The 25870-nt window shown below is 37.2% G+C and overlaps 1 protein-coding gene across 1 annotated transcript in view; it reads left to right on the forward strand.

The window, feature by feature from the left end:
• The window catches only part of LOC124721691, an 888717-nt gene that overhangs the window by 390082 nt on the left and 472765 nt on the right, over positions 1 to 25870 (forward strand). Inside the window, exon 14 of the mRNA XM_047246771.1 lies at positions 10006 to 10083. Within this exon, the coding sequence (XP_047102727.1) occupies positions 10006 to 10083 (78 nt within the window). The remainder of the gene's footprint in view (positions 1 to 10005; positions 10084 to 25870) is intronic.

Below are 25870 nucleotides of genomic sequence, written 5' to 3' on the forward strand. Positions count from 1 at the left end.
GATAATCAGTTGTTAGCATCCCACTTAGTAAATTAATCGACTTCATTTACTTCCAGTATGATGGATATGGAAGAATTATGGGCAAATTTTAAACACATTGTAAATCACGCATTGGACAAGTATGTGCCGAAAAAGTGGGTTACGGAAGGAAAAGACCCACCATGGTTCAACAGAGCAATTTGGAGAATGCTCAGGAAGCAAAGACAGTTGCACTCGCGGTACATGAAAGATTGGGAGAATGAGGACAGGCAAAAGGTAGTAGAGATTTGTGCTACTGTAAAAAGAACGATGTGCGAAGCATACTACCATTACCACCGTCATACCTTAGGAAAAGATCTTGCTGAAAACCCAAGAAAATTCTGGTCTTACATAAAATCGGTAAGCGGGTCGAAGGCCTCCATCCAGTCACTCACTGATCAGTGTGGCCTAGCAATGGAAGACAGCAAAATGACAGCTGAAATTTTGAATTTACCATTTGAGAAATCTTTCACACAGGAGGATCATACAAACATACCACCATTTGAGTCTCGTACAGATTCCCGTATGGAGGACATAGTGATAGACATCCCTGGGGTTGTGAAGCAGCTGAATGGGTTGAAAATAAATAAATCGCCTAATGGGATTCCAATTCAGTTTTACAGAGAGTAATCTACTGCAGTGGCTCGTTACTTAGCTTGCATTTATCGTGAACCTCTTGCCCAACAAAAAGTCCCAAGCAACTGGAAAAAAGTGCAGTTGACGCCTGTATATAAGAAGAGTAGAAGGACGGATCCTCAAAATTACAGACCAATATCCTTAACATTGGTTTGTTGCTGGATTCTCGAACATATTCTCAGTTTGAATATAATAAATTTCCTTGAGACAGAGAAGTTGCTGTCCATGCCTCAGCATGGCTTTGGAAAGTATCACTCCTGCGAAATGCAACTCGCCCTTTTTTCACATGATATCTTGCGAACCATGGATGAAGGGTATCAGGCGGATGCCATATTCCTTGACTTCCGGAAAGCGTTTGACTCGGTGCCCTACTGCAGACTCCTAACTAAGGTATGAGCATATGGGATTGGTTCCCAAATATGTGAGTAGCTCGAAGACTTCTTAAGTAATAGAACCCAGTACATTGTCCTCGATGGTGAGTGTTCATCGGAGGTGAGGGTATCATCTGGAGTGCCCCAGGGAAGTGTGGTAGGTCCGTTGTTGTTTTCTATCTACATAAATGATCTTTTGGATAGGGTGGATAGCAATGTGCAGCTGTTTGCTGATGATGCTGTGGTGTACGGGAAGGTATCACTTTGAGTGACTGTAGGAGAATACAAGATGATTTGGACAGAATTTGTGATTGGTGTGAAGAATGGCAGCTAACTCTAAATAAAGATAAATGAAAATTAATGCAGATGAAATGGAAAAAGAATCCCGTAATGTTTGAATACTCCACTAGTAGTGTAGCACTTGGCATAGTCACGTCGATTATATATTTGGGCGTAACATTGCAGAGCGATATGACGTGGGACAAGTATGTAATGGCAGTTCTGGGGAAGGCGGATAGTCATCTTCGGTTCATTGGTAGAATTTTGGGTAGACGTGGTTCATCGGTAAAGGAGACCGCTTATAAAACACTAATAGGACCTATTCTTAAGTACTGCTCAAGCATTTGGGATCCCTATCAGATCGAATTGAGAGAGGACATAGAAGCAATTCAGAGGCGGGCTGCTAGATTTGTTACTGGTAGGTTTGATCATCACGCGAGTGTCACGAAAATGCTTCAGGAACTTGGGTGGGAGGCTCTAGAGGAAAGGAGGCATTCTTTCCGTGAATCGCTACCGAGGAAATTTAGAGAACCAGCATTTGAGGCTGACTGCAGTACTGTTTTACTGCCGCCAACTTATATTTCGTGGAAAGACCACAAAGATAAGATAAGAGAGATTAGGGCTCATACAGAGGCATATAGGCAGTCATTTTTCCCTCATTCTGTTTGGGAATGGAATAGGTAGAGAAGACGCTAGTTGTGGTACGAGGTACCCTCCGCCACGCACCGTATGGAGGATTGCGGAGTATGTATGTAGATGTAGATGTAGAAACAGAGCTTGGATGGCATGTATATGTACAGCTGCCCATGTAGCTTCAACACAATACCACAGTTCATCAAGAGTAGTGACTGGCGTATTGTGATGAGCCATTTTATCGGCCACCATTGACCAGACATCTTCAATTGGTGAGAGATCTGGAGAATGTGGTGGCCAGGACTGCAGTCGAACATTTTCTGTATCCAGAAACACTGGTACAGAACCTGCAACATGCGGTTGTGCATTAATCTGCTGAAATGTGTGGTTTCGCAGGGATCGAATGAAGGGTAGAGCCACGGGTTGTAACTCATCTGAAATATAACGTACACTGTTCAAAGTTCCGTCAATGCGAACAAAAGGTGACAGACACGTGTAACCAATGGCACCTCATACCAACACGCCAGGTGATACACCAGTATGGTGATGACGAATACACGCTTCCACTGTGCGTTCACCACGATGTCGCCAAACAGGGATGCAACCATCATGATGCTGTAAACAGAACCTGGATTCATCCGAAAGAATGACGTTTTGCCATTCGTGCACCGAGGTTTGGCATTGAGTACACCATCTCAGGCGCTCCTTTCTGCGATGCAGCATCAAGAGTAATCACAGCCATGGCCTCCGAGCAGATAGTCGATGCTGCTGCAAATGTCGTCTAACTGGTCGTGCAGATGGTTATTGTCTTGCAAACATCCCCATCTGTTGACTCAGAGACCGAGACGTGGCTGCACGATCCGTTACAACCATTTGCATAAGATGCCGATCATCTCGCCTGCTAGTGATACGAGGTTGCTGGGATCCAGCACAGCGTTCCGTATTACCCTCCTGAACCCACTGATTCCATTTTCTGCTAATAGTCATTGGATCTCAACCAACGCGAGTAGCAATGTCACGATATGATAAACTGCAATCACGATCGGTACAATCTGACCTTCATCAAAGTTGGAAACATGATGGTACGCATTTCTCCTCCTTACACGAGGCATGACAACCACGTTTCACCAGGCAATGCCGGTCAACTGCTGTTTGTGTATGAGAAATCGGTTGGAAACGTTCCTGATGTCAGCTCGTTGTAGGTGTCGCCACCGGTGCCAACCTTGTGTGAATGCTCTGAAAAGCTAATCATTTGCATATAACAGCATCTTCTTCCTGTCGGTTAAATTTCGCCTCTGTAGCATGTCATCTTTGTGGTGTAGCAATTTTAATGGCCAGTAGTGTATTGGTTAAGGAGCCTTGTATAGCCCCTATGCGTTGTTTCAGTACACACATTGGTACTTCATCTACGTCTAATGACTTTATTTTTATTTTTTGAACAGTTTTATTGACTTCATTATATGTGGTTCAAAGTAACAACATTTAATTTAGTGCAACATTATTTACTGGTAACTTCTCTGCAATACTTGAAAAATGCTCATTTACATAATTTGCTAAGTGTTGTGTATCATTTATTACCTTATCCCCCTCCCTTAACAGTACGTTACTCTGTGATTTTTTGCCTCTCTCCGTTTCCTTTTTTATAACATCTCAGGATGGTTTGCTTTTATTCTCTGCATTGTATACTATTTTGTCATTAAATGACTTTTTTGCAGCAATCAGCACCTTCCTATAGATCTTTTTGTATCTGTGATAGAAATTTAAGGATTCTGGATTATTGTGAATCTTTGTCATGGAACTGAAATGTTGATGTGTTTAGGTGGACTTCTGAATACCTGCTTTTGTGAGATGTTGATACAGACATGCATAATTTTGGAAATGCATTTTCAAAATTCAATTTAAACAATGTGGGTAATTTAGAGAATTTCATATTCATATTGGTTTCCTTATACACTTCACCCCAGCTTTGTTTTTCCAGTTCTTTTAAAAATCCCTTATTTTCATTTCTGATAGGTGTCGTATGTAAGCTTGTAGCTTGGGGAATGATTCAATGGCTGATTTAACTGTTGTTATTTGACAGAGATGTTCTGATAGTCTGAAATATTTTACAGCTACATCACATTTTTCCCTGCCCATATTTGTGCCCACATGGACATTTACTGATGAAGCCGTCATAGTAACCCTTGCTGCACTATTGACCAACAGGGAAATACCAAAAGTTTGAAGGATGTTTATGAAGGTGCTGCTGGATTCATTTATGGTATTAGTGTTGATGTTAATGTCCCCACACAGAATTAAATTGACCTTTGTACTTGAGATTTTGTCTAGAACTTCTGTTAACTTATTGAAAAAGTGTCCACACTACCACTGGGAGATCTATGCACAAAATGTTTAATTTTTTGGTGATATCAACTTCTAATAGTTTATTTTATGTTTTATTGATTGCATGTTTTGATGGAGGATTGTAAAGTCTGTGAAATGCCCCATGTTACTCTTTCCTATGGTTTGTTTTTCTTTGTGACATCTTCTGTATGTGATATTGTAGGTGTTAAAATCTGTCTTGTGAGTGATAGTTTCAGCATTTTTTAAAGTGCTGGAGATACTTTTTAGACAGGGGAACCTGTCGTCTGGATTTATCCTACAAAAGACCTACTTTTCCTACCTATGACAACAGGTATTTGACCATGTGTGGCCAGAGATCCACCCCGTATACTTTCATGAATCAGCTGTACCAATTTTCCCTTCCCACTCCTAGTACCTTACTCCTATTAATTTGTAGTATAATGACTTTTTCACCATGTAACCTTTTTAGTGCAACTACTTCACCTCTCACTCTGTTTAGTGTGCAGCAAGACCGGTATTTATTCAATAATGCTACAACAAATTCTTTATATGATTTACATATGTTGCTGAAACATGTTCCCAATGGTTTTGCTTGTCCTTCAAACCTACTCTTCACGAGTTTGATTTTTTGTTGTTCTCCTGTGTTTTCAGGCAAGATGCCCTCAAACTGTCTAATGAAAGCTACTGAGTGTATAATTCTCTTATGAGAGAAATTATGCAATTTATACACATTGGCATGATTTTCTATGTCACATACATCAACAATACGATTTTTAATTTCTTGTTCACACCAAATTTGGACTTTTGTTTCCCTTCATTTTCTGTTCTGTATTGCATCTCAGGAAGTGTTTTTTGATCTATTATTCTCAGTTTTCCCTGAATCACACTTATGTTGCCTTTACAAGATGATTCTGCATGTGAAATATTATGACTAAGTATTTAATGGTCATTATTGATACTTTATAAATTATTATAGTATATTCTATGTTTCTCATTACATGCCTTGGTAGATTTGCTTTGCTCTTGCTTTGTGTTACTAATGTCATTAATTGCTGTTTGTGTTTCTCCATTTTGATCCTGCAAATCCTTGATTTCATGGTCAATCTACATATTAATTTCTGACTTACAAACTTCTAACTTCTTACCCCATTCTCGTTTTTCATACTCTAGTTTCTGGCAGCATCCTTCAGATTTCACTTCAAGGTTTATAACAGTTTGTTCCAGTGCATCAAACATAGTATTAAGTTGTGCTGTTCCCACATTAATTTCCTTTAATCCATTATCTGTTTTCTTTTGTGCTACTTTTTGTTCTTGAAAATTAATTTTAACATAGACATAATGTACTGATCATCATACTGAATTGAAAATTAATTTTCACATAGGCATCATATACTGATCATCATACTGAATTGATGAGGTGTCAGCTGATGCTGTATGCTAACTTAATGTATGTAACTCATCTGTTGGCTCATTAGTAATGTTAACGTCAGAGTAATTTTATCTGATATCGTCATTCCAATCAATCACCTCATTCTGACTAGGTACTACACATCCTGGGTTTACATTATCATTGTTTACCACCAAATCAACATTTTTACTGTCTTCAGTATTAATTAATTCTACATTACCATTGAAATCATTTGTGGCTACTTCAAAATTCTCAGTGAGATCATTGGTTTCTTAATTCTCTGTTTCAAATTTAACACCAATGTCTGAATCTATGTTTTTACTAAAATTATTTTTGGCTGAATTTGACATAAAATTAAACCCATATCTGATTTCACTACCATTTATTTGTATCTGACCCACCAAATCATCCCTACTGCTGTGTGACTGAATTCGTTTTCTACTGCCAAGAGCACATCTCAATTCTTTTATCCAGACATTTTACTAATACTGATGTTCCAATTAAAAATCTTAAGACTGCTATGGGCAAGCATAAAATTTACTCGACTTTTCTTTCTTGACGTATTATTGTTGATTCTCACAGCTTTTGGCTGCACCCCTAGCTGCAATTCCGCTGTCGTTATATGCTGAAACAGACACATCAGTTGTGCCCTATTCTGATAACTGCACTCACCACTATGTGCTCTCACTGCACATGTTGTCCATGGATGTCTTGTGCTGCTATGGACGCAGCTCCATCTTGTAGCGTGACGAATCTGTAAGTGATGATTTACAATGTAATCCCGTCGGCCCTGCATACAACATTAACTTTTATTCTCGTAGCACTTCAGCACTTCCTATTCCTAATTTACACTAATATTACTTTCATAGCAACAAAAAATTTGATTTATTGTCTTCAATTATTATAGTTCAATAAAAGCTCAACAACAATTCAAACACATTTCTTAGCCTATTTACCACAGTTCTTTTGCAGTTCTCTAGCCATTTACAGTTCACATGTACACAGTCTTTCCTTATGCAGTTTGCTAATTGGGTACAGTTCACAGTTCTTGTTAATAAAAGCCTAAAAGCTAGCCTCCTCCTTTGAAAGCACTTCAACTTCAGCAATATTCCCCGCAAGGGTTGCCATGTATGCCAAGAGAGAGAGAGAGAGAGAGAGAGAGAGAGAGAGAGAGAGAGAGAGAGAGAGAGAGAGGGAGGGAGAGGGAGACAGATTTTGTATTACATTTGTATGATAAATACCTTCCCTTAGAAATATCCCATCAGCAGCTACTGTGGTGAAACAGGCAGCACTCAGAGTGAAGACTTCTACACAAGTCTGTGTGTATGACAGCACTGGGCAATGAGAGCCGTGATTGAGGGAGTGGCAATCCCACTCAGCGCTTTGGCTCAAAGAGCACTAATTGCAGTGCCGCTTGCACCTCCAGTGGCAAGACTGATGACATGTATGAATTCGGCAGCTGTCAGAGATGTCGTTGACGACAAATACAGTTTTCTAATGGTTGTGGTTAAACAGTTTACCTTGCATATCTTTGATTTTGTCGCCAGCAGCCTGGGAAGGTGGCAGCCTAAAAGTACACATCTGTGTTTCATACTGGTGGAGCCCATGCTGCTAGTTATATATACTGACATCAAACTATGATTAGACCTAATCTATTCACATGTACAGTTACGGTATACATTACTTCACCCCCCACTCCCCTCATCACCCTTCGATCTCTACCCCTAATGGGACCGATGACCGTTGCAGTCTGGTCCCTTTAATCCCACAAACCAACCAATCTACCCCTAATAGTACTAAGGACCCATTACTATTTAATAATTCAAACAAAGCATTTATCTAACTTTACACAGACCCTTGTCAGCTTTCTTTATACTGACAAAATCAAGATCTATCTAACACAATTATTTGAGTTGTACAGAATCACATTCTTGAGGCCAAGTGTTCTTGTAAGTTGTAGGAATAGTAGTTAATCAAGCATTCTTTTACTTTGTTCATAAATAACTGAGAATGTTCGGTTTCCTGCCTGATATCCACTGACAATGTTTTATAGACTTTTTCACCAGAATACGAAACTTTGTCCTGAACCCTTGTACCCTAGAGACAGATGGCATAGTGCGAAGAAGATGGTGCTGTAGAATTAAGTTTTTGTTGAAGTATTTGTTGAAACATGCTGTAATGGACAAAGGGAAGTTTCTCAGTAACAAAGAGTCTATAGCTCCACCAACTAGTGTACTAGTGCATCTTTATGAAAACCACAGTGTTACCTACTTCACTGGGTATTTGTAATTGTGATGATGCACTATATCACACTTCATTGAATAGAAATCTAGTTGTAGTACAGGAGTATTCTAATTAAATTTAATCTTTAAAACACCACTGTTCAGAATGCCATCAAATTGCAACAGAATATTATTGGAAAGAGGAGAAAACATATGGCAGAACAAAAATAAAAAGCTACAAAATGTAGCAATAGATGGCACTGTAAGCTTCATAATTTAATGATTCTCTACTACAAATGACAAATGAATCACACAAAAATGCCTAAGGTGTACGTTTGATGTTAAACAAACTGTACTACTCAGTGTGCATGGGCCTACAGGTGTGATACTCTTTGTTATGTAAGCCCATCCACCATGGCAAGGTCATATCACATCAGATGGGAAAAATTGGTTTTTTAACTGTCCTGAGGCAAAAACTGCATGGAAAGCATGAATCAAAATCAAATTGGATTATTAATTTCTGTGTGACTGGTACAAAACATGTTCAAAATGCTGTCCACTGTTTTCTGCAACAAGTTGAAATTGAGAAACAGCATGTTCCACAACTGATGGAAGTGTTTCCGGTGTCACGTCTAGGATGTGTTCCACAATGTTTGCCTTCAGTGCAGCGAAGTTGGCAGTCGGAACACTGAACACATCATCTTTCAGATAGCCCCACAGCCAGAACTCATACAGATTAAAATCAAGTGTTCAGGATGGCCAGGCTGTAGGGAAATGGTGGCTGATAATTCTAGCATTTCTGTAATAGTGCTTCAGCAGCTAGTTAACTGGATTTTCAATGTGCAGAGGGGTGCCATCTTGCATAAGCATGATCCCATCCACATATCCACGCTGTTGGAGAGCTGGAATGACGTCATTGCACAAACAACACTCACAGCCCTTACCAGTGATGGTACAGGGTACAGGACCTGAAGCTCCTGTCACTTCAAAAAAATATGTAGCTATGGTAAATGATGCTGTAAACGCTCACCACACAGTGACTGTTTCAGGATGAGGTGGTACTGGTTGATTTGCATGTGGATTTTCCGTTGCCCAAATTTGACAATTCTGTGCATTCACATATCTTGTGAAGTGAGCTTCATCTGTCCATAAAAACTTCCACAACCAATCATTGTCCCCTTCCATATGAGCAAGAAAATCTAAAGCAAAGGTCTCTCTTGGTGGTGGGTCAACAGGAAGCAACTTGTGAACATGGATATTTTCCAATGTATAGCAAAGAAGGATGTTTCATAAGGATTTACACACCATGCTCAATTGTATGTCCAGTGTTTGGGCAATTCCCCATACACTATACGTTTATACACCACCAATTGTCTCCTCTTACATTGCAGTGACCGCTGCTTCCACTGACGTCGAATCAATTCATTTCCTCCGTCAACCACGTTGCACACCAAAATCACCCGTCTTTTCGACTTTCTGAATCATTTTCTCCATTTCCATGACAGTCATCACACCAATGCCTTTTTTCAAACCCGTCAGGGCCAAAACTTCTGCAGAGTGATGTGTGCACAGTCATCATTCTTGTAATGCAGCTATAGAAGCTGAGCACAATCCTGCATTGAGACAGTCATGGCGAACGTCGCACATGTGAAAGGAGGAAAAACCATGTACCCGTCGTGTTTATACCAGCTTCAGTGGGTCGTGCACATGACAGGTGTTTTCATTGACGTATTGTGACATACAGTGCCATCCATTGATCTATTTTCACACTTTTTTTTTCTTCTGCTATACGTTTTCCCTCTTCTCCGATAATATTCCATTGCGATTTTATGTGATTCTGCCCAGTGGTATAATTTCTACAGCGTTTTGAAAGCTTAACTTGTAGTAGATGATGATGATGATGATGCTGCTGCTGATGATGAGCATGATTTTGTGTTCATAATCCTAATTTATATAAATTGCACCAGGTAGTGTTCATTTCTGCCAGTCACATGGTTATGAAATTGCGTTCTTTTCCTTTCCTTTGTTTACAAAAGTTACAAAATGTTCTTGATAGCTTCTTAGTTACATTGACCAGTGCTGTATTTTTTAACAGGTGAACCATATACTGAATCAGCTAGACAGAGGAAATATTATAAACCTAGCTGGTGGCACAGAGACGACAATGAATCAGGTATATATTCACTATACCTATGCTGTAGTCATGTTCGCAATTAGTTTTTCGCTTATGTGATTTCTATAAATACTGACAGGGTAATGCTGTGAACTGTGCTTTGTGTACTGTGCAGATATAATTTTTCTCAGATCCAGTCAAATATGAGTTATACTTCTCAATGGGATTGTTTGATATTTGTGATAATGAAATTGTTAGGAAGAAATGAATGTGAAGTTTGGGAGTCAGCATTAATTCATTCTATAACTATAAAGTATGTGTGTGAAAGTTCCTGGTTATTCAGATGATTTTATTTCAAATTATTATGAGCCTGTGAGACTTATTCACTTTCCGCGGCAGGTGTATAATAAATAGATTCCAGATTTCTGTGTAAACACAAGTTGCATGAATTTTTGCATGTGTGGCCATTTGCTGGGTAAATGTATATTTTGCAGATGGTATGAATTGGGACACTTGTAATGCATGTTATATCACATTTTTGACCTTTTTTTGCAATAACGTGTGTGACACAATCTTTTATTGATTTATTCATATGAACTGCACCAAGATGCAGTACATAAGCAATTCTGCAAATATGTTGTAGTTTGTGAACTTCATAGTGAGCTCAAGTGCTCTACTTCAGCTCGGTAGTTGTCGGTAGAAGTCAATATACTTTTCGGCAATAAATTAAATTAAAAAAGGGTCTTATTATTGTTGTTGTTGTTGTTGTTGCGCAATGCTGCTCCATATGTGATGAAGGCTGGGAAAGCTATTAAATATTCTTATCATAACTTGAAGTGTCTAACATTGCTGGCCCATGTTCTACATCATGTAACTGTAAAGGTGCTCCAAAATTTGATTGTGTGAATACACTGTTACAAACAATGATACAAACAAGGAAAATTGATGCACAAAATAGAATGATTTGAAACTGCTGATAGCAATATGTCATATGCTCCCCTTTTTTTCCAACTGAAGGTACTCTTAAATGCACTTGTCCATGTTTTTGGATTTAGTGATACTCTTCCAGATTTGGTTGTTTCTCTACAACCTTTTTTAACCACGTGGGGTACCTGGATTAATGCTGCCATCTTTTACTGTGGTAATTTTGATTACGTTGTCAGTAAGAGACATTGAATTCTTGCAGATCTTTTGAAGTTGACATCTCTTTGCTTCATTCAACCGAAAAACCATAAGGTACTGCAGTGTAGGTTTTTTGCTTCATATTTGGGCTACAGGTTTTTGAGGTCAGTAACGCAGTTTGCATTAAAGACGTGATAGTGATATTCAAGGAAACAGATATGAGGCAAGACCACATTTACTTCAAATCAAATTCTGTTCATTTTCTTTGAAAATACCATATTTGCAAGTAACAGGTGGAGTTCCGGACATTATTGTAAAGGTTAAAGATCTTTGCAACGATTCTGTGGAGATGTAGGTGTTGTTGTTTTTAAGATAACAAAGTTATCATATCATATCCTGATTTTGAGTTTTCAAAGAAGACAAAAATATTTTGTTTCAAAAGTGTGAAACAACTATGAACTTGATCAGACTTTATCCAAAATTTCTTCGCTGAAATATCTATGTGTCACTCCTTGTGACATAGAAAATCATTTTCTGTCACATATTTTAATTATTTATCTGCCTTATTATGCATATTTAATGATATGATATTGCATGGATGTATGCATGGTTTACGAATTGATAGTGCATGAAAATCTCGGCTCTAGTAATAACATTATGAGTAATTTAATAAGTAAAGGTATTAACTCACCAAATAATTTAGGTGCTGAGTACCAGGTTTAGGCCAGTTTAGGAGATTGAAATTCTAACTGAAATGGGCAGCATAAGGGGAGGTGGTTCATGTTAACTTACTTTGATGGCCAATCATGAAACGTAGAACTGGAGGCTTTGCCTGGTATTAAAGAGGTCAGTTCTGTTTGAGGTCTGGATCACAAGAGAGTGAGGCAACTGTGCTCTGCACTGCAGAATGCTCCAGCCTCCACACATGTGACCTGTATCCCACCTACGCTGTTTGCCAAAACCAGTGGTGTGAATTCGCTAGCAGTTTCAGCAGAGGGTTGAGGGCATCTTTTGTCAGCAGCGTGAACTGGACAGAACTGCGTTGGTTCTGAAAGACAGGCAACTTGTGTCATGTATGCATTATGGAAGTTGCTCTGGGAGCAAACGTGTAAAAATTTGACTGGGGTCTTCTAAATAACATTTTTTAAACCAGTTGCTTAAAATATTCCTTTACTTGCTGCCACCCTGTACATTGCTTACCCCTTCCAGAGGAGTTGTGACTCACATTGCTTACAAAAGGATGTCAGTCACTGCTGGAAAGACAGCTTGCCCTAGTGGGAGCCTTAATGCAGTGGGAGGGTCCTGTTACAATTGTTTTCATTTAGTGTAAGTGGCAGGGGACTTAGATGTAGTCAAGGTTATCAAATTTCGTGAGTTAAGGAAACAGTAAAATATTAACTGTTCAGATTTTGCATGGCAATGCAATAGCTCCTGTAATAACTGAAATCATCATTGTCCAGATTATCAGTTCTTAAAATAAATGAAGTTAAAATTATTAAAGAAAGCTTCACAAAGGAGGAATGAACTATTGAGGTTTCTTTTAGCTTGAGGAGAAAAAAATCTATTATTAATTTAGTGTTTCAGTAGTAAACTCATTGTCATGGAAAGCAGATGCTGCCCAAACTGGAACAGCACTGATCTATAAGTGGTTTACAGCCTCCACCCCCCCCCCCCAAATGTGTAGTTGTGTGTATTTCTGAAAAATATTATTCTCATACCAAAGTATGAAATGCAACAACTACATTACAGAATACTTAATTCTGTAATAATCAAAGTATTTGGGTAAAAAACATAATAAATCAGCTTACTGCAGAACATTAACACGTGGTGTGGGTTGTAACTGGACTTGGTGCATCTGAAAAAGCGTATTAACCTAAGTAAAAACTTGTTATATCGTCTGACTATTTTTGCAGCTAGTAGTTGCACAAAGTTTCTCAGAGTACAAAATATTAACACATTTCAGTAAAATGGAGGTGTCACTTACTAAGTTGTAGACATGCGGTACCATAAGCCTTGTATAACCCAAACCTTATCTATATTAACTCATGTTAAAGTTGAGAAGTACAAAGCCTTTTTTATACCGACAAAATCCTGGAGTTACGGGTGAAATCAGGGAATAGCAAAGGCTGCGCATCAAAACCCATGAATTTCTAATATTAACATTCTACCTACTCAGTTTACATTACCTTGTATCACATCATAGAGTAACAGTCCTTCTAAACATTGTGCACTATGGAATACTTAAGCATACAGAGAGAGAGAGAGAGTATTATTACACCTAGATCAGGATTCCACAGCTGTTTTGACTGGAAAAAAATTGAAGCATAAACTCGCCAGACCATCTAATTAGTTATCTTTGCCTTAACTTGGATACGTCATTGGAAATGGCCAATGCAGCGACATAATTGTGAAAGTCTCAGAAAAGCAAAAAGAAATATATACCTATTCATTTACAAACCATTTTAAATTACCTCATGGGATAGTAGTGTGTACATATATCATTTAGTATTACATGTGAATTAATTAGTTAAACTGAGACAAATGATAATTAACAAGGTTGAAATGTGACCAAGTAGTGGTCTAAAGGGTGACTTGTTTGTCTGACTAATAATATAGGTCTCAAAATGGGTAGTTATAATTAATATTTCTCAGAAGTTAGTGCTCAACATAGAACACAATATTGTCCAGCTGCCAAATGAGGATCTGGTATGACCTTAAATATTTGTGGGGTGAGTGTACTTTGTGTAAGGTTTTCGTAGTCATAACACAGTTTTGACTTACACACATTAATTGTTTGACTTACACTCATTAATTGTAGAAACCACATAGTGCTTTAAATACTTATCTAATTACCAGGAGCACAAAATAAAATCAGCGATGTGTGCCACATCATTACATCACATTTATAAAAAGAACATAAGGCAAAAGTACTTGAGGGAACAGATCTGTGATAAATCATGAATATCCATTAGAATTACGAAAAAATACTGCTCATTAACTCATCAAAACCATGGTACAACCCTAAATCCCTTTAGCAAAAAAAAAAAAAACAGGAATAGTTATTAATTGACATTAATTTAAGGAGATAAAATATGAAAATACACCAAGAAAGTACAAGATCTAATGCTTAGAGTAACACATAGATCTAATATTTTTCCCAGTAGTGTTTTACAAACAACAAACTGTTATTTATAATTAAAATTACAACTAGAAAAATTGGAGGAAAAGACCAGAACAGCACTTGTTTGTTTTCAGATTATCATGGGACTGTCACATGGCATAAAATAAGCTTGTAAAACAATGTTGTAGGCATGGAGAAACACAAGGCAAACTCTAATAAAAATAATTCCCAATCCTCATCCATCTGTAACACTTCACATGAGGAAGGGAAAGACTGCAGTGAGTTTATAATCAGTTAGTAAAATATGAAAAGGTTTACAGCTAGAATGTGGTTCTGTGTGACAGAATCACACGCATTTTTCCTAAACAAACGTCCGACTGATAGGAGAGGAATGTGTGGGTTATCTGGCAGTGGGAGCTATGTGTGTGTGGCTTTCACAAAATTTAATGGCACTTCTCTCTATTAGGGTGATGGAGTGGGGTATTATATGCAGTGTAGCGCATGTCTTGTGGGATTGGAAACAGCAGAGAGGTAGGTGTTGAAGAGGTGGTAGCGTTAGAAGGGTGAGTGGTAGGTGGCGATCTAGAAGCAGTCATTTTTTTGAAGTGCAGCTGGTGGTGTGTACCAGCAGTATAACACTAAGTATGCATAAAAATAGAGAAAGACAGTGTTGGCTAACAGACAATCAAACTCCGGTAATAATCCACAGAGAGCGACACCAGATTTGTACTGAAGTGATCTAAATGTTTGTATGATAAAAAATACAGCGAGTTATTTCAGATTATTAGTACAGTACTTGTTTTAAATTTAAAACAGAAATATGGGGCAGAGTGCATCTCTGTGTTGAATTTTAGCAAACACAAAATTCAGGAAACACTGACCAGTGGTTTTAGGAGTTAGTTGTCTGCATAAAATGTATAACAGAGTCATCTCAAGCGAACAGAAATTTTGATACATAATCGTTGGGGCATTTGAAAGAGTACTGCAGGACATTATGTGCTGGGTAAAACACATAGGTAAGGAATAAGCAAATGTTGATTTGTGTGGACACAGGACAGGAAAGTTTTGTAAAGAGAGACTGAAGGAAAACAGTCAATTCAATGGTTACAAGAATTAAAAAGTGCAATTATTTTCAGTTCTTAGTGACACCTTGAAAGAAAACAGGGAAATAGATGCTTTGAAACCGACAGTGGACTTAGCTGATCTGCAGAGCAATGGAATATCAGTTACATTAATCAGATGAAGATTTGAAGTATAATTGTCCTTTCAACAATAAAAAATAAGTATAATAGACACCGCAAAGAGGGGCTCCATATTCTAGATTTGACAACAAAACAAAACATGCAACGAAGCAGACTTGTAATAAGTAGCATTTTAGAAAAATTTTAGTACGGCAAACTTGATACATTCATTTGAAAGAAAAAACAAAAATCTTGTCAATAAAAGAGATCTACAAGTGAAATATAGCATAACACCAAAATTCTACAACAAAGATGAACAACAAAAGTATTTAAATTCACCATTCACTATACAGTAGATGGTAGAGGGTACCTTTAAACACCTCAAACTCTTCAGAAATACATAAACTTCCTACATAATACAAATAGGAGTGCACCTGGGGCATCCTCAAAAAAATATTAATGGTCATTTATTTATTTATTTATATGACTAGTTCCATAGGACCAAATTGAGGAGCAAATCTCCAAGGTCATGTAATGTGTCAGTACATTAAATTACAACAGAAAAGTAATAACAGATGAAATAAAATATTTATGAACCCAAGAAGTCAAGCCATAAGTTTGAGTAAACGCATTCAGCAATTTAAAATAGGAACCAGTTTAATTTTTGAAGCAACTTCTTGACAGAATAGAAGGAGTGACCCATGACAAAACTCATCAGTTTCAATTTGAAAGGGTGTGGATTACTGCTAAGATTTTTGAATTCTTGTGGTAGCTTATTGAAAATGGATGCAGCAGTATACTGCACACTTTTCTGCACAAAAGTTAAGGAAGTGCAATCCAAATGCAGATTGTATTTCTTCCTAGTATTAAATGAGAGAAAGCTGCTAATTCTTGGGAATAAGCTGATGACAATAAAGAATATATATATATTGAGAGGCCAATGTCAGAATTGCCAGACGAACGAACAGGAGTCAACAAGAGATTCGTGAACTTACACCACTTATTTCCTGAACTATCCATTCTGAACCAAAAATATCCTTTGAGAATGAGAAGAGCTACCACATTGGAGGCATAAGGTCTAAAGAGCCCTTAAGGTGCTCACATCTGTGAAGCAAGGAATAGTAGTCTACTTTCATCATAAGCCACAGAAATGGTGCTCACAGGAAAGAAGAAAGAAAATAGAATGGATCATGACATTACCAAAAAATGAAAGAAAGTGTCATGATCAGCTGGGGACTCTGTGGTTACCGATCACAATGTGCTATCTGCACATCCGTGGAGATTAATCAAAAACTCTCAAAAATGTATCTTAAGAAACTTCTCATCACAACAACTAAGCATGAAATACTTCAGCAACAACAACAGAGTTTAAAACATGTATAAGAAACTTACTACAGTAAATAGGTTCAATGGAAGTGACAGTTAAATGGGCCCCCTGTGCTCACAGCATGTACTTGCGCAATGAGACGCAGCTCAGTGTACTCACATGGTTGAGTGGTGAACTGCGACAGGTTGGTAGTAGACTTTGCCCTGAGGCTGGTATGTGCAGATGCAGTATCTGGTGTGGTATTGTATCCGATGCACTGTAGCACCCAGTCTCCGCTCACAGCGAAATAACAGCCATGAGTTCTGACTGACCACACAATGTAAAACATGAGCAAAAAGTAAACAGCTGCCCTATAGACCAAGCAGTGAGACTGAATCATGTTTCTGATACAATTGTACATGGGGAGGGAGAGGGAAGAAAGTTGTTACATACAACTTATGCAAACAATGTACAGCAGGTGAAGTCCGTGTTTATTGATATCTTGATGCCATTGAACTTTTGTATGGGATCTTAGTATTATTATTATTATTATTATTATTATTAGTAGTAGTAGTATCAGATTTATTCATCTGTAGATCTCTTGTTACAAGGATATAGGGCATGTCAAAATATTTACAAGTTTAGATCAATTTAAAATAAGCTAATTCATATACACATATATTTACAGACTTCTAGTTAGAGACAATCATTAGATTTGATCCTGTTATATAATACTTTTTTTTTTTACAAATAACTTATTTAATAATGTAATGCCACACTGTTCACTCATATCTCAATATCAGTCGCTGCACACACTATACACGCGTTGTTTCATAACACTTCACTCACTACACACACACACACACACACACACACACACAAACACACACACACACACACACACACACACACACACACGTGCACTGGTGATCTCTGGGCCATTTTCTGTACCACAATTTCCCATTTGCTACCCTCGAAAACTGACTCAGCGTCTCTCCATAATGAGTGAGATGTTGAGTTTAGAAAGAGGAAGAGTTGTTAGCATTGTGCTATGCGTTGCTTGGGGGTAAGTATTTCTAGAAAGGAAAAAGTTGGGAAAAAACATAAAGTGAAAGTTTTATGTGGAATGTTGCATATATTATTATTATTATTATTATTATTGTTATTATTATTTATTTGTATAACTTTTTTTATAAGACCCCTACTCTGTTTTATAGAAGTAAACCTTCAATGTATAAAATGTATTGCATAACAGGTACATTTTAGCTGCGTTTTTAAATAAGTGTGTTTTTGCAATTTCTTTAATATCTTTTAGTAATTTATTGTACAGTTTTATTCCTTGGTAGAAATTTCTGTTTTGAGTTTTATGTTAATTTATTTTGGTAAATGTAAGTTGAGTTGATCTCTTGTTGATTGGTCATGTACAGAGCGTTTTGTGCAATAATTACCAATGTTATTTTTGACGTATAAAACTGACTGATAAATGTATTCACATGGAGCAGTTAAAATTCTCAGTGTTTTGAACAGATCTTTACAATGAGCTTGACTAGTATTTTTGCTTATTATCCTTATGCCTCGTTTCTGGAGTTTGAAAATTGTGTTCCTATTTTGTACATTTGTTCCCCAAAAACAGAATGCCGTAGCTAAGAATTGAATGTACATATGAATAATATGTAAGTAAAAGACACTGCATGTTACACACTGATGATAGGATTGTAAGGGCATATCATGCTGATAACATTCTGTTTGCAAGTTCCCTTGTGTGTTCACACCACTTCAACTGAGAATCAATATTCAATCTTAGAACTTTTGCATTTGTAACACAGTCTATAGACGTGCCATCTACATTTAATTTAACATTGTCATTTTTCCTCTTCAAACTGAAATTCATGGCATTAGTTTTCTTTATGTTCAATGACACTTTATTGCTTATTGACCAATCATATACTTCCTTGAGAGTTTCATTTGCTTTCTCAGCAAGGAGTTCTCTTGTTTTCTCAATGACTATAATATTACTGTCATTAGTGAAGAGAATGTTTTCACCATGAGTAACACTACTGGGAAAGTCATTGATGTATATCAGGAACAGTATTGGTCCTAATATGCTACCTTGCAGAACCCCTGTATTAATGTATTTTGATTCTGATAAGAGTTTTACTAAATGTTTGGATCTATTTGAAGTATTTATTTATTTATCTTACCCGTCGAAACATGTATTTAACATGCATGGGCAATGTTACAATAATTACATTTAGGTTATTGATACACAATATATATAGATTACATGTTATTAAGTAAAAAATCATTTACGTATATTTAACATAGCATTCCTGAGATCAAATCATGTCAGCACTATACTGTATGGGCATTTCAATATAAACCATTTTTTAACTCATTTTAAAAAATTCTACCTGAAAACTATTTCAGGTTGTTTTGCAGAGAATTATAAAATATTGCTCCCTTAATGAATGGGGTATTTGTTGTTAGATTTAATCTTCTGCTCTCCATATGAATGTCTGAATTGTGTCTTGTACCGTAATCATGGATTTTCATATTTCTGTTTGGATTTTCATATTTCTGTTTGTCACTTTTTTGTCTTTTTTCACTAATAATATTGATTGAAACATATATACTGCATAGATAGTCATAATATTAAAATTAATAAACAGGTTTTTGCATGAAGTTCTGGGTCTTACTTTTGCCATAGCTCTTATTACTCCTCTTATATTGTATTGGCTACACTCACCCCACAATACGATTCCATAAGATAGATGGGGATACACCAAACCAAAATACACTATTTTTATTGCTTCAATATCTAGATATTGAACTAATCTCCTTAGTAAATACAGACTAGATGTTATTTTACCACAGACATGATCTGTTTGCTGATTCCACGGAAGTCTGTCATCTATACATATCCACAGAAATTTACATTCTGAACAGGTATTTTCCTGAATGTCTTCATTTACAACAGTATTTTTATTTGAGCCACTTGTATGTGTTACCTCTACTCTTTGTACCCAATCTGTTAGGTATTACCGATACCAGTCATTAGCTACCTCTCTTATTCGTAATGCTTCTAATTTATTTAATAGAATCTTGTGGTCTATTGTATCAAACGCCTTAGAAAAATCCAAAAATATGCCTGTGACACACTCATCTTTATCAAGGGCATCAAGTACAACTTTTGCGAATTCTACTATGGCTGACTATATATTTTTGTCACTTTGGAAACCAAACTGTGATTTGCTTAAAAGATTGTATTATTCAGGTAATTCATTAATCTGTCTTTCATAATTGCTTCTATTATTTTTGAGAATGCTGACAGCAGAGAAATGGGCCAGTAATTTACTTTGTATTCTGTATTACCTTTCTCAAGCAGAGGTACAACTCTTGCATGTTTTAACTGCTCTGGAAATGTCCCTGATGTGAAGGTATTAGTTTATTGTATTTCTTAAGGGGCCATGTATAGTCCCTATGCATTGTTTCAGTACACACATTAGTACTTTATCTAAGCCTACTGATTTTTTTTTGTTGAACAGTTTTATTGACATCATTATCTGTGGTTCGAAGTAACAACATAGTATTTAGTGCAATATTTTTCACTGGTGTCATACTTGTTTTGGGGAATTTTTGCTGTAACTTCTCTGCAATACTTGAAAAATGCTTCTTTACATAATTTGCTAAGTGGATCATTTACTACCTTATCCCCCTCCATTAACAGTACGTTTTTCAGCAATCAGCACCTTCCTCTAGATCTTTTTGTATCTGTAATAGAAATTTAAGAATTCTGAATCATTGTGAATCTTTTTCATGGAACTGAAATGTTTAAGTATTTAGGAGGACTTCTTAATACCTGCTTTTGTGAGATGTTGATACGGACATGTATACTTTTGGAAATGCATTTTCAAAGTTCAATTTAAACAATGTGGAGAGTTTAGAGAATTTTATATTCACAACTTTGTTTTTCTAGTTCTTTTGAAAACTCTTTTTTTTATTATTATTTCTGGTAGATGTTGTTTGTAGGCTTGTAGTTAGGGAATGATTCAATGGCATATTTTACAGTTGTTATTTGACAGAGATGGTCTGATAGTCTCAAATCTTCTACAGCTACATCACATTTTTCCCTGTCCATATTTGTGGCCACATGGTCAGTTATGCACTATTGACCAAAAGGGACATGCCAAAAGTTAGAAGGATGTTTATGAAGGTGCTGCTGGATTCATTTATGGTATTGGTGTTGATGCTAATGTCCCCACACAGGATTAAGTTGACCTTTGTACTTGAGACTTTGTCTAGAACTTCTATTAACTTATTGAAAAAAGTATCCACATTACCACTGGGAGATCTATACACACACAAAATGATTAATTTTTTGGTGATATCAACTTCTAATAGTTGTATTTTTATTGATTGCATGCTTTGATGGAGGATTGTGAAGTCTGTGAAATGCCCCATGTTACTCTTTCCAATGGTTTGTTTTTCTTTGTGACATCTTTTGTAAGTGTTAGCACACTGGACTCGCATTCGGGAGGACGACGGTTCAATACCGTCTCCGGCCATCCTGATTTAGGTTTTCCGTGATTTCCCTAAATCGCTTCATGCAAATGCCGGGATAATGCCTTTGAAAGGGCACGGCCGATTTCCTTTCCCATCCTTCCCTCACCCGAGCTTGCGCTCCGTCTCTAATGACCTTGTTGTCAATGGGACGTTAAACACTAATCTCCTCCTCCTATCTTTTGTATGTGATTTTGGAGGTGTTAAAATCTGTCTTGTGAGTGATAGTTTCAGCATTTTTTAAAGTTCTTGAGATACTTTTTAGACAGGGGAACCTGTTGTCTGGATTTATCCTAAAAAGACCTGCTTTTCCTATCTATGACTACAGGTATTTGACCATGTGTGGCCGGATATCCACCCCATATACTTTCATGAATCAGGTGTACCAATTTTCCCTTCCCAGTCCTAGTACCTTACTGCTATTAATTTGTGGTATAATGACATTTTCACTATGTAACCTTTTTTGTGCAACTACCTCACCCCTCACTCTGTTTAGTGTGCTGCAAGACCAGTATTTATTCAAGAATGCTTCTACAAATTCTTTATATGATTTACATGTGTTGCTGACCCCTGTTCCCCATGATTTTGCTTCTCCTTCAAACCTACTCATCACGAGTTAGATTTTTTGCTGTTCTGCTGTGTTTTCAGGCAAGGTGCCCTCAAACTGTCTAATGAAGGCTTTTGGGTGTATAGTTCCCTTACAAGAGAAATTGTGCAATTTATACACATTGGCTTCATTTTCTATGTCACATACATGAACAATACTAATTTTATTTCTTGTTCAAACCAAATTTGGACTTTTGGTACCCTTCATTTTCTGTTTTGTATTGCATCTCAGGAAGTGCTTTTTGCTCTATTTTTCTCAGTTTTTCCTGAATCACACTTGCGTTGCTTTAACAAGAAGATTCTGCATATGAAATATTATGACTAAGTATTTAATGGTCATTATTGATACTTTATAAATTATTACAGTATATTCTATATTTCTCATTACATGCTCTGGTAGATTTGCTTTGCTCTTGCTTTATGTTACTAATGTCATCAATTGTTGCTTGTGTTAATCCATTTTGATCCTGAAAATCCTTGATTTCATGGTCAGTGTACTTATTAATTTCTGACTTACAAACTTCTAATTTCTTACCCCATTCTAGTTTCTTGCAGCATCCTTCAGATTTCACTTCAAGGTTTATAACCGTTTGTTCCAGTGCATCAAACGTAGTATTAAGTTGTGCTGTTCCCACATTAATTTCCTTTCATCCATTATTTGTTTTCTTTTGTGCTACTTTTTGTTCTTGCAAAATTAATTTTATCATAGACCTCATATACTGATCATCATACTGAATTGATAAGGTGTCAGCTAATCCTGTATGATAACTTAATGTATGTAACTCATCTGTTAGCTTATTAGTAATGTTAACGTCATTTTCTCTGATATCGCATTCCAATCAATCACTTCATTCTGACTAGGTACTACGCATCCTGGGTTTACTTTATAATTGTTTGCCTCTAAATCTATATTTTTACTGTCTTCACTATTAATTAATTCATCATTATCATGGAAATCATTTGTGGCTGCTTAAATTCTCAGTGGGATCATTGGTTTATTAATTCCGCTGTTGTTGTGTGCTGAAACAGTCACATTAGATGTGCCCTATGCTGCTAACTACACTCCCCACTATGTGCTGTCACTGCACATGTTTTCCATGGATGTCTAGTGCTGCAATGTACGCTGCTCCATCTAGTAGCATGATGATTCTTTAAAAGATGACAATGTAATCCCATTGACCTTGCACACAACATTACTTTTATTCTCGCAGCACTTCAGCACTTCCTATTTCTGATTTACACTAATATTACTTTCATAGAAACAAAAAATTTGATCTAGTTTCATCAATTATTATAGTTCAACAAAAGCTCAACAACAATTCAAACACTGTTAATAGCCTATTTATCACAGTTCTTAAGCAGTTCTCTAGCCATTTACAGTTCACATGTACACAGTCCTTCCACAGTTTGATAATTGGGTACAGTTCTTGTTAATAAAAGCATAAAAGTTAGCCTCTTCATTTGAAAGCACTTAAACTTCAGAAATATTCCCCGCGAGGGTTGCCATGTGTGGCAAAAGAGAGAGAGAGAGAGAGAGAAAAGGGGTGGGTTACATTTGTATAATAAATACCTTCCCTCAGAAATATCCCATCTGCAGCTACTGTGGTGAACACGGACAGCACTCAGAGTGAAGACTTGGTCACTAGTGTGTGTGTATGACAGCACTGGGCAATGAGAGCCGTGATTGAGGGAGTGGGAATCCCACTCAGGGCTGTGGCCCGAAGAGCACTAATTGCAGTGCCGCTTGCACCTCCAGTGGCAAGACTGATTAGATGTATGAATTCGGCAGCTGTCAGAGATGTGGTTGACAGCAAATACAGTTTACTAATGTTTGTGGTTTAACAGTTTACCTTGTATATCTGTGATTTTGTCACCATCAGCCTGGAAGCATGGCAGCCTACAAGTACACATCTGTGTTTCATACTGGTGGATCCCATGCTGATAGTTATATATACTCACGGCAAACTATGACTAGCCCTAATCTGTTCACATGTACAGTTACTGTAATTACTTCCAGATTAGATCACCCCCACCCCCCTCCCTTTCAATCTCTATCCACAATAGTACTAAGGACCCATTACTATTTAATAATTCAAACCAAGCAATCATCTACCTTTACACAGACTCTTGTCAGCTTTCTTTATACTGACAACATCAAGATCTATCTAACACAATTATTTGAGTTATACAGAATCACATTCTTGAGGCCAAGTGTTCTGGTAAGTTGTAGGAATAGTGGTTAATGCCGCATTCTTTTACTTTGTTCTGAAATAACTAAGAATGTTCATTTTCCTGCCTGATAAACACTGACAATGTTTTATAGACTTTTTCACTAGAATACAAAACTTTGTCCTGAGCCCTTGTACCCTAGAGACAGATGGCATAGTGCGGAGAAGATGGCGCTGCAGAATTAAATGGTTGTTGTAATATTTGTCGAAACATGCAGAAATGGACAAAGGGAAGTTTCTCGGAAACAAAGAGTCTATAGCCTCATCAACATGTGCACTACTTTACCTTTATGAAAACCACAGTGTAGGTAAAAATGCTGTCCACAGATTTCTGCAATAAGTTGAAATTGAGAAACAGCATGTTCCACAACTGATGGAAGTGTTTCCAGTGTCACGTTCAGGATGTGTTCCACAATGCATGCTTTCAATGCAGCTAAGTTGGCAATCGGAACAATGAACACAATATCTTTCAGATAGACCCACAGCCAGAAGTCATACAGATTATCATCAGTTGATAGGGATGGCCAGGCTGTCGGGAAATGGTGACTCATAATTCTAGCATTTCTAGCATCTCTACATCCGCGCTGTTGGAGAGATGGAATGACATCATTGCACAAAAGACACTCACAGTGCTTACCAGTGATGGTACAGGGAACAGGACTTGAAGCTCCTCTCACTTCAAAAAAGTATGTAGCTATGGTAAATGATGCTGTAAACCCTCACCACACAGTGACTGTTTCAGGATGAAGTTGTACTGGTTGATTTGCATGTGGGTTTTCCGTTGCCCAAATTTGACAATTTTGTGTATTCCCATATCTTGTGAAGTGAGCTTCATCTGTCCATAAAATCTTCCACAGCCAATCATTGTCCACTTCCATATGAGCAAGAAAATCGAAAGCAAAGGTCTCTCTTGGTGGCGGGTCGACAGGAAGCAATTTTTGAACATGGATAATTTCCAATGGATAGCAAAGAAGGATGTTTCATAAGATTTTACACTCCATGCTCATTTGTATGTCCATTGTTTGGGCAATTCTCGATGCACTACATGTTTGTACACCACCAATTGTCTCCTCCTGCATTGGAGTGACCACTGCTTCCACTGACGTCGAATCAATTCATTTCCTCCCTCTACCATGTTGCATACCAAAATAACCCATCTTTTCAAATTTCTGAATCATTTTCTCCATTTCCATGACAGTCATCACACCAATGCCTTTTTTCAAACCCTTCAGTGTCCGGAACTTCTGCAGAGCGATGTGTGCACAGTCATCATTCTTGTAATACAGCTATAGAAGCAGAGCGCGTTCCTGCATTGAGACAATCATGGTGAATGTCACACATGTGAAAGGAGGAAAAACCATGTACCCATCATGTTTATACCAACTTTAGTGGGTCGTGCACATGACAGGTGTTTTCATTGACATATTGTGACATACAGCACCATCTATTGATCAATTTTCACACATTTTTCTTCTTCTGCTATACATTTTCCCTCTTCTCCGATAATATTCCATTGCAATTTAATGTTATTCTGACCAGTGGTGTAATTTCTACAGCGTTTTGAAAGTTTAACTCTAATTATAATCACCCTGTAGTAGTTGATGATGCTGCTGCTGCTGCTGATGATGATGGTCATGATTTGGTGTTCATAATCCTAATTTATATAAATTGCACCAGGTAGTGTTCATTTCTGCCAGTCACATGGCTATGATATTGCGTTCTT

Source organism: Schistocerca piceifrons, chromosome X, assembly GCF_021461385.2.
Source record: "Schistocerca piceifrons isolate TAMUIC-IGC-003096 chromosome X, iqSchPice1.1, whole genome shotgun sequence".
NCBI lineage: Eukaryota > Metazoa > Arthropoda > Insecta > Orthoptera > Acrididae > Schistocerca > Schistocerca piceifrons.